The sequence below is a fragment of the Entelurus aequoreus genome, linkage group LG22 (genome assembly GCF_033978785.1).
Source record: "Entelurus aequoreus isolate RoL-2023_Sb linkage group LG22, RoL_Eaeq_v1.1, whole genome shotgun sequence".
In the NCBI taxonomy this organism is placed as follows: domain Eukaryota; kingdom Metazoa; phylum Chordata; class Actinopteri; order Syngnathiformes; family Syngnathidae; genus Entelurus; species Entelurus aequoreus.
The window spans coordinates 29,174,056-29,187,831 of NC_084752.1; the positions used below are offsets into that span (position 1 = coordinate 29,174,056).

At 38.2% G+C, this 13,776-nt stretch overlaps 1 protein-coding gene across 1 annotated transcript in view; it reads left to right on the forward strand.

Annotated features, from left to right (window-relative positions):
• tusc3 (tumor suppressor candidate 3) overlaps positions 1–13,776 on the forward strand; it is a 199,285-nt gene that overhangs the window by 157,132 nt on the left and 28,377 nt on the right. Inside the window, exon 7 of the mRNA XM_062033676.1 lies at positions 12,275–12,338. Coding sequence (XP_061889660.1) covers positions 12,275–12,338 — 64 coding nt within the window. The remainder of the gene's footprint in view (positions 1–12,274; positions 12,339–13,776) is intronic.

Sequence of the window (13,776 nt, forward strand, 5' to 3'; positions counted from 1 at the left end):
TAGCAGAATGGAAACAAACTGTGTGAATCCTGGGCCGCTAGCATACACAAACACACAGACGTTGAGGTTTGTAAGGTATTAGACTTAGACTTAGAAAAACTTTATTGATCCACAAGGGAAATAGTTCCACCCAGTAGCTCAGTTACAAAGGATGGAAAATATAATGCAGGTATAAAGTACATTAAACATGTACCATAGTAGCAATATAAAATATAGCATATATGCAATATTTACATATTATATATATGGTATATAATGTATATATTGATATATTATATTATTAAATTATGTTGTATTTTTCTATAATATATACAATATATAATAATTACCATGAACAATACGACAGTATATGTAACAGCTGCAGCAAAACAAAAAAGCAGCATAAAATAGAGAGTAGATCCAGCAGAAAATAGACATTATAAACAAAGAGAGGTAGCTAACATAGAAGCGGTCAGGTAATAGACAGATATCATCTATTGCTGTATGGCGAGTGATTATGCAGCTGGATGGAGTGCGTAATGAAGGAGTTCTAGAATCGAATAGTAACATAGAATAAATTATCTGAATCAGCCCCAATATGTAATGACTTGTCTCTCATTTCATTTGGAACATTTCCTGAGAGTTGGATGATAATTTGCCCCTAACTTTTTGAGTTATCTATTGTGAAATGAAAGAATCCACTGTCTCTGTTTCTGCACGGCTGCCTGCATACACACACATGCACGCGCACACACGCACACACACACACACGCACACACTAACGGTTAAATTAAAAATCGAAAGGTAAACATAAGGCAATGTAGTAGAAATAATCCGAATCAGGCCTAAAATCAAGTCAGTTGTTTCTTATCCCATTTTGGACATTTCCTGAAATGTTCATGAAAATAAGAGTTTTTAAATAAACATTTTAGAATTATGTTACTAAATTATTACTGAAAAAACAATGGCAATAAACACATAATTATTGGATTTTTGTTTATTCAGTTTCTGTTATTCAGAATCCATCTGATTGGCCAACACCAAACAATGATCACTAACTGTGAGAGCATCTTTGTTGTGTATAGCTTTGATATCGTTCCTCTCCTTTGTATTGTGCTCTCGAAGCTATAGCTTTTATCTTTACTAGATTTTTGCTGCAAATATGGATATAAACAATACGTTGTTTGAACCTCTGTTCGAACCACCGTTTGATAAGTACGTCTTTACATTATTTTAAGGATAATATGACCCATTGACCTTGGCATCATCTTGAGAATCTTTAAAGCTAAAAAAATAAATCAACTAATCTGTCGCTTTAATTGAGTTAAAATTATACAAACTGTCTCCAGTGGAGATTCAAAGTGAAGAGTTGACAGTATGCTCCGCATTGTAATGCTGTTGGTGAAAGTATACAAATGGACACATATCTTTGTTAAACTAACAAATCATGATGATATTTAGATCTGACTTACTGATGTATTGTTTTGTACAGTTCAAGTGCACTTTTTAGTTTCACACTTCAAAGCTTTTTATTGCGATACCATTTTTTTTTTTTAGAATCCTATCCACACGTAGCATTTATCTACTGGTTTGTGTTATACAGTAGGCATATGTGACTACACAGGCTGAAACACGCATTCAGCATTGCACACTAATGAATGCAACTCCTGCATTCTAATCCATCAGATTAATTGGAAGTGCCTGGTCATGGATTGAGGAATTTTTCATCCCAAGCACTTCTCTTGCTTTAAAACTCTCTATGCCGTTCTTGTTTGCATGAAACATTGGAAGAGTGTGGCGGGCAACGGGTATAAAGTCGTATTTTTTTCATATTTCAAAGATTCTGGTCCACTGAAAAATTAAATCCTATAGTCTAGGTTAATCTTGTATGGTTAACAGAAAATAGATTTTAGATTTCAATTTCTAGGCTTCAGATCAGACCTAATTTCAAGTCCCAAACTGATATGTTGACTGTGTTATTATAGAACTGAATATTTTTCAAAGTGACCAAAATAAACACAATAACACATTCTTATGAAGCTTATTTCATTAAATGTATAATGTTCTAGTATTGTTGTAAAGCAGATGACATTAAATTAGTAGTATTGAGTGCAAAATAACGTTGACAATAACTAAACGAAACAAGAGCGCAAACAACTATTAGCCTCTATTTAAATATTTTGTTTTTTTTGCCCTCAAAGCCTTCCTGTATCTATGGACTTATTCCATAAGTTTGTAAACAACAAAAACAACAATTACAAAAACAATAATTACAAAAAAGAAAAATAGTAATTACAATCTAATCACTTTAATATCGATCATATACTCATACTAAACTAGGTATCGATTAGGGTTGTCCCGATACCAATATTTTGGTACTGGTACCAAATGTATTTTGATATTTTTCAAAATGAAGGGGACCACAAAGCATTTCTTTATTGGCTTTATTTTAACAAAGATTTTTATGATAGATTAAACATATGTTTTTATTATTGCAATCAAAGAAGAATTTTGGCATTAATAAGATAGTGAACATACTAGAAAACCTCTGTTTTAGTAGTAAGTAAGGAAACAGGTTACAATGGCTCCTAATTTGGCTGCTGACGAATGCAGTAACATATTGTGTAATGTTGTATATTGTCAAAATTATGAGAGACAAGCAGTAGAAAATTAATTATTAATCTACATGTTCATTTACTGTTCCTATCTCCTTACGCTCTGTTTTAACATGTTTCATCTACACTTATTTTAAAATGTAATACCCACTAATTAATCTGTTGTTTGGATACTTTACATACATTTTGGGTGATTCTACAAATTTGGGTATCAATCCGATACCAAGGAGTTACAGGGTCATACATTGGTAATAATTAAAGTCCTCATGTGTCCAGGGACGTGTTTCCTGAGTTTATAAACAATAACAAAATGAAAAAAATATTTTGTGATAATAAAATATATTGATGTAATTATTGTAGAATTGACTTGACACAACTATTGTACTTGGTATCGTTAAAATCGATGTTTGTATGGATCCATCGTTTTGTTTACATTCAGGAGTGCTAGCTTGCTGTTACCTATAATAATAATAATAATAATAATAATAATATATTTTATTTAGTATAGCACTTTTCATAGCACTCATGGACGCTTTACAGGATCAAAAATTTAAATAAACAGTTTAAAGTAATAATATAAAATACAGGAAATATAAAAGCAGTACATTGTAAAATACATAATAATACAGGACAATTACAAGACAGGACATTACAAGACACATAACACTATGAGCTATTGTATCCTCCTACGGTGTGTAGTGAAGCATGTTTATTAATCCTAAACATGCGGGGATGATATTTACAAGAAACATAGTTTATTTGTCGCCTTAGAGGCGAGGATTAGTGATTTAGAACTAGCTAAAACATTAAAGATTGACGTTGGCCGCTAGCTAGCTATGTTTTAAGGCAGTGTTTTTCAACCTTTTTTGAGCCAAGGCACATTTTTTGCATTGAAAAAATCCGGAGGCACACCACCAGCAGAAATCATTAAAAATCAAAACTCAGTTGACAGTAAAAAGTCGTTAAAACCTTAAACTTTAAACCATAACCAACAATGCATCACTATAGCTCTTGTCTCAAAGTAGGTGTACTGTCACCACCTGTCACATTACGCCGTGACTTATTTTGATTTTTTTGCTGTTTTCCTGTGTAGTGTTTTAGTTCTTGTCTTGCGCTCCTATTTTGGTGGCTTTTTCTCTTGTTTTGGTATTTTCCTGTAGCAGTTTCATGTCTTCCTTTGAGCGATATTTCCCGCATCTACTTTGTTTTAGCAATCAATAATATTTCAGTTGTTTTTATCCTTCTTTGTGGGGACATTGTTGATTGTCATGTCATGTTCGGATGTACATTGTGGACGCCATCTTTGCTCCACAGTAAGTCTTTGCTGTCGTCCAGCGTTCTGTTTTTGTTTACTTTGTAGCCAGTTCAGTTTTAGTTTCGTTCTGCATAGCCTTCCCTAAGCTTCAATGCCTTTTTTTTAGCGGCACTCACCTTTTATTTATTTTTGGTTTAAGCATTAGACACCTTTTTATCTGCACACTGCCTCCCTCTGTTTCCGACATCTACAAAGTAATTAGCTACCGGCTGCCACCTACTGATATGGAAGAGTATTACATGGTTTCTCTGCCGAGCTATAGAAAGCACCGACACTCAACAACAACACATAATTTGCAGACTATAATTACCGGTTTGCAAAAATATCTTTAACCCAAATAGGTGAAACTAGATAATCTCCCACGGCACACCAGACTGTATCTCACGGCACACAGTGGTTGAAAAACACTGTTTTAAGGCGGCGCTTTAGTGTTTATAGTCCAACGTCCTTTATCTTTATTTTTTAAGCCAAAATGCGTCCATTCTCCTTCTTCTGTCTTCACATTGTTTCTCCTTGCAAGTGCTGTGTGTGTGCGTGTGTTGACTAGCATGCGGTGTGGCTCGTATACCAGTAATGTAACCAGGACGCGCCTCACGTTGATGGGAAGAAAAAAAAAAAAGTATTTTTCAATGGCAGTTAGGGATGTAACGGTAAACCGTATAATGATAAACCGCGGTACCATTTTACCGTTTCAATGTTAAATTATCGAAAAACCATCACTTATTAATGCATTTTAGGAAACACCGCTTATTTCCCGCCTTTCACGTGAGTATAGTCTTTAGCCATTTGAACCCAGCTCTGAAAATAGGGCAAAATATCAGCCTGATCCAACCCCACGATCAAGACATCAAAACGTTATCAATGCGATATTTTGGACATTAAAACGTACATACTGGTGCATATCGCAATGTTACATCAAATCAATCAAGTCATCATGTTTTTATGTTTTTTTCTGCACTGCTGGCTTGTCAATTTGTATCTTTAAGGGACTTTTAATGCAAAATAAAAGTTGTTTTAGTTATTGTAAATGTAAATATGCTTAAAGGCCTACTGAAACCCACTACTACCGACCACGCAGTCTGATAGTTTATATATCAATGATGAAATCTTAACATTGCAACACATGCCAATACGGCCGGGTTAGATTAGTAAAGTGCAATTTTAAATTTCCCGCGACATATCCTGCTGAAAACGTCTCGGTATGATGACGTTTGCGCGTGACGTCATTGGTTGTAGCGGACATGTTGGGACAGCATTGTGGCCAGCTATTAAGTCGTCTGTTTTCATCGCAAAATTCCACAGTATTCTGGACATCTGTGTTGGTGAATCTTTTACAATTTGTTTAATGAACAATGGAGATAGCAAAGAAGAAAGCTGTAGGTAGGAAGCGGTGTATTAGTGACCGGCTGCAGCAACACAAACACGTAGCCGGTGTTTCATTGTTTACATTCCCGAACAATGACAGTCAAGCTTTACCATTGGCCTGGGACAAGCTTTACCATTGGCCTGGGACAATAGAGACTCTTACCAGGAGGACTTTGAGTTGGATACGCCTGCTTGTGGAGATGGGACAACAGAGACTCTTGCCAGGAGGACTTTGAGTTGGATACGCGCTACCGTGAGTACGCAGCTGTGCCTTCCAAACATTTGATCGCTTGCCCGTACGTGTGTGCCGCTATGTGCATGTCACATACGTAACTTTGGGGAAATATATGTGCTGTATGAACTTTGGGGAGGTGAACGGTACTTTCGGCTGTGGGATTGAGTGTGTTGTGCGGGTGTTTGAGTTGTATTGGCGGGTTATATGGACGGGAGGGGGGAGGTGTTTGTTATGCGGATTAATTTGTGGCATATTAAATACAAGCCTGGTTGTGTTGTGGCTAATAGAGTATATATATATATGTCTTGTGTTTATTTACTGTTTTAGTCATTCCCAGCTGAATATCAGGTCCCACCCGCCTCCACAGCATCGTCCCTATCTGAATCGCTTCCACTGCCCTCTAGTCCTTCACTCTCACTTTCCTCATCCACAAATCTTTCATCCTCGCTCAAATTAATGGGGTAATCGTCGCTTTCTCAGTCCGAATCGCTCTCGCTGCTGGTGTACATGATTGTAAACAATGTGCAGATGTGAGGAGCTCCACAACCTGTGACGTCACGCTACTTCCGGTACAGGCAAGGCTTTTTTTATCAGCGACCAAAAGTTGCGAACTTTATCGTCGATGTTCTCTACTAAATCCTTTTAGCAAAAATATGGCAATGTTGCGAAATGATCAAGTATGACACATAGATTGGATCTGCTATCCCTGTTTAAATAAGACAATTTCATTTCAGTAGGCCTTTAAAGACATGGTATGTAAGGTTTCCTGGATAGACCTTTTGGTGCTTTTTGTTTAGTCCGTTTTCGCAAGACTTGCTTTTTAAGATTATTGTTTTTCAATCAATCAATCAATCAAAGTTTATTTATATAGCCTTAAATCACAAGTGTCTCAAAGGGCTGCACAAGCAACAAAGAAATCCTTGGCTCAGATCCTACATCAGGGCAATTAAAAATTCAACCCAATTGGATACAATGAGAAACCTTGGACGGGACCGCAGATGTGGGGACCCCCATCCCCTGGCGACCGGTGCAATGGACGTCGAGTGGATCTACTTAATAGTGTGAGAGTCCAGTCCATAGTGGGGCCAGCAGGGGATCATCTTGAGTGGAGACAAGTCAGCAGCGCAGAGACGTCCCCAACTGATACACAGATGAGTGGTCCACCCCGGGTCCCGACTTTGAACAGTTAGCAAATCATCTGTGGTCACCTAATAACCTCTCCATGCAGGAGAGGGGGGCAGAGCAGAAAAGAGACGGCAGATCAACTGGTCAAAAAGGGGGGTCTATTTAAAGGCTAGCGTATACAAATGAGTTTTAAGATGGGACTTAAATGCTTCTACTGAGGTCGCATCTCTAACTGTTACCAGGAGGGCATTCCAGAGTACTGGAGCCCGAATAGAAAACGCTCTATAGCCCGCAGGCTTCTTTTGGGCTCTGGGAATCACTAATAAGCCGGGGTTCTTTGAACGCAGATTTCTTGCCGGGACATATGGTACAATACAATCAGCAAGATAGGCTGGAGCTAGACCGTGTAGTATTTTATACGTAAGTATTAAAACCTTAAAGTCACATCTTAAGTGCACAGGAAGCCAGCGCAAGTGAGCCAGTATAGGCGTAATATGATCAAACTTTTTTGTTCTTGTCAAAAGTCTAGCAGCCACATTTTGTACCAGCTGTAATCTTTTAATGCTAGACATAGGGAGTCCCGAAAATAATACGTTAATACATTTTTATTACTCTGCCACTGCAACAATTTTACCAGCACTCCACAGCTAATTATCGGAAGACTCAAACAAGTCTAAGCCTCTCGCCTTTTGTTATTTTGCTATTAAATGAGTGCTCTGTTGGTTAAAGAGTAAGAAAGGCATCTCGATAATAATTCTAAGCCCCGGCTTGTGCAAGACAACACTGTGTGTCGGAAAGACAAACGTATCAGCTTCAGTCTTTGCCGTCTGTACGTCTTCTTTCAAGTGCAAACATTCGTAATTTCTCACCAGCCAAGCAAGGAAAATCTGTCCGCCCTTTTACTCCTCCTTCTTTGTCATCTGTATTCATCTTTCCGTCCTCATCCGTGTCTGATAGGAAAAAGAATGAACACGGGGGCAGTCATGTGGAGAAGCAGACCTTAGATGTGCTGTAAACCGAGGTGCTAATAATGTGTGAAGGCTGAAAGGACTACCACACCTCCATTCATTCGTTTTCTCATTTCCACATGACTTCCACTTTGTCTTTCTTTCTGCCTCTGTTCCGTCACTCATTGATTGACATCAGTAAAGTTAGGATGGATTTATTGAATAGGTTTTTGGAACCTTTTATTGACCAAGAAGCCACGTTTGGTTATTTGAGTGGGCAGACCCCCCATTACACTCTGTTAGATAGAAAATTCAAATTCATTCCCTCTCTCTCTTCAATCACCCACTGACGTCATTCAGCCAACAAGTTGCCATTCTCGCAAACACACATACGCTACTCTCATAAGTAAACTAGCTTCTCTGTTGTGCACATGTAGATACATAGACGCGCACACAGCTGCTTGGCTTGATGCCAAATATTAGCGGAGTTAAAACCGCCCAATTAGCGTCAACTAATGCAAGTGAAATGACTGAATTTTGTAACAAATTGCTACAATTTGTGTTTTATCTTTACCAAATGTGTTTTTTACCTGCTACATGTCTTATCTGTGTACATTTATCCATAGTTTTGTTTTTAGTATTTACTAATAATTGTATTTTTCTTAAAGCACAGACCAGGAGTGGCAACCATAAATCATGAAGCATTTACCGTATTTTCCGGACTATAAGGCGCACTTAAAATATATTTTTTTCTCTCAAAACTTGACAGTTAACCTTATAACCCTGTGCGCCTAATGTACGGAATACTTCTGGTTTTGCTTACCGACCTCGAAGCTATTTTATTTAGTACATGGTTAAATAAGAAAGTGTGACCAGTAGATGGCTGTGAAATATAAGAGATATGTGTAGACTGCAATATGACTCAAGTAAACAACACCAACATTGTATATGTTCCATTGAAAATATAGAACATTACACACGGTGCTCAAAAATCTATCAAAATGTTTTAGTACGACTTTGGTGAGCAAAGAAGCCACACCGCTTGATGGATTGTATTATGCTTCAACATACGAGTATTATTATGGTGTGTGTATAAGGTAAGACATATTATCTGGCGTTTTGTTTCGCAATATTATGCAAAAGCAACTTTTCTTGCTTTCTGGTACCTGCTGATCTGTATTTGGGATCTGCATTAGTCCTGAAAAATTGTGCGCGTCCGCCTTTGTAGTTTGTGCCCACGCCATAGTCGTTAAGCTTCTTTTTCCCTATCTTCTTCTTATGGGACATTCATCCTCCGCTGTTGCCATTTCTAATATAAAGTACTTTAAAGTTCTTACTTATACCTGTCAGTAAACTTGCCATGAAAGCGTTAAAACATACCGGTGTAGTGAGTTTACATTATCCTCCCAAGGAACTTTAGTTCTTAGAGAGTTCCGGTCGGACGGTTTTACATAAGATATATTTCTGGCGTTATTGCACTAATGAACCACGGATGAGGAGATGCTGCTCCGTTATTGATATGAAGTAAAGTCTGAATGTCAATAAAACAGTTAGCTCCATCTTTTGACACTTCTTCCACTCCCGTCCTTGCACGCTATACCGCTACAAAAAAGATGACTGGGAGAAGACGCTGTCGAAGGTGTGCCACGTAAATAAGACCGCCCACAAAACGGCGCATCCTGAAGCGACTGTCAGAAAGCGGCTTGAAGATGATCTGTAAAACATAATCTATGCAACATTTCGACCAAAGAACCACCATTACATGTTATGTAAGTGTTTTACATTTAAAAAATTAAAAATAATAATATGACTCCTTTAATGCGCCTTATAATCCGGTGCGCCCTATGGTCCAGAAAATATGGTAATATAATGTCAATAAAGCTTGTTATTATATTCTAATCTTATCCTTGATTATGACAGACTATATGTAATATGGAAAATTGTTCTTTGAGTGCAACAAGAAAATCCCAATGTGTTTAATGCCCTTTAATTTATATTTTAACCTTGTAAAATAGTTGTTTGACTGCAATAGGAAACATATGTTTATTGTATTGTAAGATTTGCTGTTAAAATAAAGCCAATATTGACATTTTTCATAGTTTCCTCTATTTGAATAGTATCGATATGCATTTTGGTACCGGTACCAAAACCTACTGTAGCTTGCATGTTTTTTGGGGAGAATGTGGGAGGAATCCGTAGTACCCGGATCTTCTTTCTATGAGGCAGACGTGCTAGCACTAACCCACCATGCTTCCAATCTGACAATGAAAGATATTATCTGTATCAGTGATTCTCAAACGGTGGCACGTCTACCACTAGTGATACAGGGGTTCCATCTAGTGGTACGCCATAGAAGTCTGTAAATGTGTACCGTATATGAAGTATCATTGTTCATGATGCTTGTGCAGTGTATGTACGTTACAGTACTTATTAAATAAAACATCTGTGTTCAGGTTTTGGTGAGCGTTGCTAGCAGCGTGACCCCGAGAATGCAGAGATAGCAGGCGGAATGCAAGTAAAACTCATTTAATAGTCACAGGAAGCAGGGAACAAACAAAAATTGCACTGAAGGAGGGACCCAGGTGGAACTAAATATAATACTTAATGATTTAATGTGTGCTGGCAGGACATGGGACATAAAGTAAAGGTGCTTCAAAACACAGGGACCAAACAGGAAATACTGACAAAACAAGAGCACCTGGACACGAAGTGATTCTTAACACTGGCAGTAGAAACTAGAAATAGCACTGAACAGGAATTAAAACACCAAAACAGGAAAACCCAAACATGACCAAACTGTCAGAAACAAGCCTGACACTCTGCCTTGTTTTAATGAATTCTTAGGCCTAGTATGCCGATGTATTTTAATACTGGTCATTATAGTGGTGCTCGCAGCGCAAGGTTTTTTCTGAGGTTGTACTTGGTGAAAAAAGTTTGAGAACCACTGATCTACAGGACTGTCTCAGAAAATTAAGATTTATAACAGCAAAACAAAATCAAACATTTGAAAATGTCAATTAATGCACTCAGTACTTGGTTGGGAATCCTTTTGCACGGATTACTGCATCAATGCGGCGTGGCATGGAGGCAATCAGCCTGTGGCATTGCTGAGGTGTTATGGATGCCCAGGATGCTTCAATAGCGGCCTTTAGCTCATTTGCATTATTGGGTCTGGTGTCTTTCAGCTTCTTCTTCACAATACCCCACAAATTCTCTATGGGGTTCAGGTCAGGGGAGTTGGCAGGCCAATCGAGGACAGCAATGCCATGGTCAGTACACCAGTTACTGGTGGTTTTGGCACTGTGGGCAAGTGCCAGATCATGCTGGAAAATGAAATTGTCATCTCCATAGAGCTTTTCAACAGATGCATGTAGTGCTCTAAAATCTCTTGGTACACAGCTGCATTGACTCTGGACTTGATGAAACACAGTGGACCAACACCAGCAGCTGACGTGGCTCCCCAAAACATTGCTGACTGTGGGAACTTCACACTGGATTTCAAGCAACTTGGATTTTGCTTCTCTCCAGCCTTCCTCCAGACTCTAGCCCCTTGACTTCCAAATGAAAAACAAAACTTCCTTTCGTCTGAAAACAGGACTCTGGACCACTCTGCAACTGTCCAGTGCTTCTTTTCTAGCCCAAGTCAGACGCTTCTAGAGATTTTAGAGCACTACATGCTTCCATCTGTTGAAAAGCTCTATGGAGATGATGATTTCATTTTCCAGCATGATCTGGCACCTACCCACAGTGCCAAAACCACCAGTAACTGGTGTACTGACCATGGCATTACTGTCCTCGATTGACCTGCCAACTCCCCTGACCTGAACCCCATAGATAATGTGTGGGGTATTGTGAAGAAGAAGCTGAAAGACACCAGACCCAATAATGCAAATGAGCTAAAGGCCGCTATTGAAGCATCCTGGGCATCCATAACACCTCAGCAATGCCACAGGCTGATTGCTTCCATGCCAGTCCGCATTGATGCAGTAATCCGTGCAAAAGGATTCCCAACCAAGTACTCAGTGCATTAATTTACATTTTCAAATGTTTGATTTTGTTTTGCTGTTATAAATCTTTTTTTTTTACTTTGTCTGAGGAAATATTCTAATTTTTTGAGATACGATTTTTGAGTTTTCTTAAGCTGTATGCCATAATCAGCAATATTAAAATAATAAAAGGCTTCCAATATTTCAGTTGATGTGTAATGAATCCAGAATGTATGACATTTTTGTTTTTTTAATTGCATTACAGAAAATAAAGAACTTTTATCACAATATTCAAATTTTCTGAGACAGTCCTGTATACTGATATCCATTACAAGAGCTGTGTCAAAATAGTGCCTTAAATTTATATTCATGAAAATTTTAAATTGATATTCATGCAAATTTTCAATCTAATATGCATGCTCCTTGTTAGTATAGTTTGCAGTGGAGTTCAACGGCCATGTGTTTTGAGCTGTTCCAAATATTTAGACACACACAATTACGTACTTACTCGACTTTTGGTACTGCAGGTAAATGTGTTCAGAGGTATTTGTCATTTGAAAATTAAAGCTTTGTCATGAAGAATATCTCTTAATTTGAATATTCCTACCATTGTCAAGTTAGTCCCCTGATCTGAACCCAATATGTTTCAGTCCTTTTTTGCTTGTACAACTTAGTCTTTACTTTGTCTGTGTGTGTTTCTTTTACAGAGTTACATTCATGGCAGCAGTCAGGCTCAGTTCGTGGCAGAGTCTCACATCATCCTTCTCCTGAGTATCCTTTTGCCAATGTTAGTCTGCAGCAAATTGCAAATCAATTAAAAAACAAAAACCTCTGCAGTGTACAGCAGCTCATTTGGTCTGCAAATGTATTCAATTCAACCCGCGAGGTTTGTTTCTTCATTTGCTCTTCACACACCACTTAGGACGCACCTTTTTTCCGTGTGTGATAGCATATACAAATTCTCCTGTCTGCCGCATTAGTTTTTGGGGAATGAAAGCACCATCAGATTGTAGTCTCCACAGGGAGGCTACCTGCTTGGCTACATAAACAGACAATATAAAAGCGAAAGATTGTTCTTGTCCAACCTCCATGTTTCATTTGTTCTCAATTCAACCGCCAATAATAGGCTGTGCCTGTTTACTTGTTTGAAGTAGAATTTCTGCTGGTGTTTGACTACTTCTCTGTCTGCCCGTGCAGTCGTGTGTACTTGCACCTTTACACTTCTCTATGTGTGGTGCTAATAAAACGATTGTTTGTCCCCATAAGAAATAACAGGATTCAAGTTCGCACCTGCTACAGAGATACATATGCTTACCAATGGTCAACTTCCTTTTCTCTCTATTCATATCCTTATTTGATGTGTTATTGCCTCCACTTAAAGTGCATTTCAGAATCATAGTCCAAATTAGCGATGTAACCAATTTCCAGCCATTGCAAAAAAAAACAAAAAAAAAAACAGCTCAAATTGCAACTAATTAACTCAATTGCTTTTTGGGAGATGTAGTTTGTAGCTGTAACTCAGGGGTCAGCAACCCGCAGCTCTCGAGCTGCATGCGGCTCTTTAGCGCCACCCTAGTGGCTCCCTGGAGCATTTTTAAAAATGGATTGATAATGAAAAAAGGTGGGGGGAAAATAATGTTTCTGTTTTAGTATGTTTTTTCTTTGAGGACAAACATGACACAAACATTCCCAATTGTTAGAAAGCCCACTGTTTAATGTGTTTGTGTGTATGCTTCACTGATGAGAGTATTTGGTGAACAACGTTTTGTCCTACTAACTTCGGCGGTTCTTGAACTCACCGTAGTGTGGACTGTGACGCAACAGTTTGTTTACATGTAAAATCTTCCACTCCTTCTTTGTCTCATTTTGTCCACCAAAAGTTTCATACTGTGCGTGAATGTACAAAGGTGTGCTTTGTTGATGTTATTGACTTGTTGGAGTGCTAATCAGGCATATTTGGTCAGTGCATGACTGCAAGCTAATCGATGCTAACATGCTATTTAGGCTAACTATATGTACATATTGCATCATTCTGCCTCATTTGTAGGTATATTTGAGCTCATTTAATATCCTTTACTTTTATCCTATTTGTATATAATTTATATCTGCATGTCTCATGACACATTATCTGTATGTAATATTGGCTGCATTACAGATAGTTGTTTGTGTGCCATGTTGTTCCAGACCACAGCAAACGTTACCTAGCTTG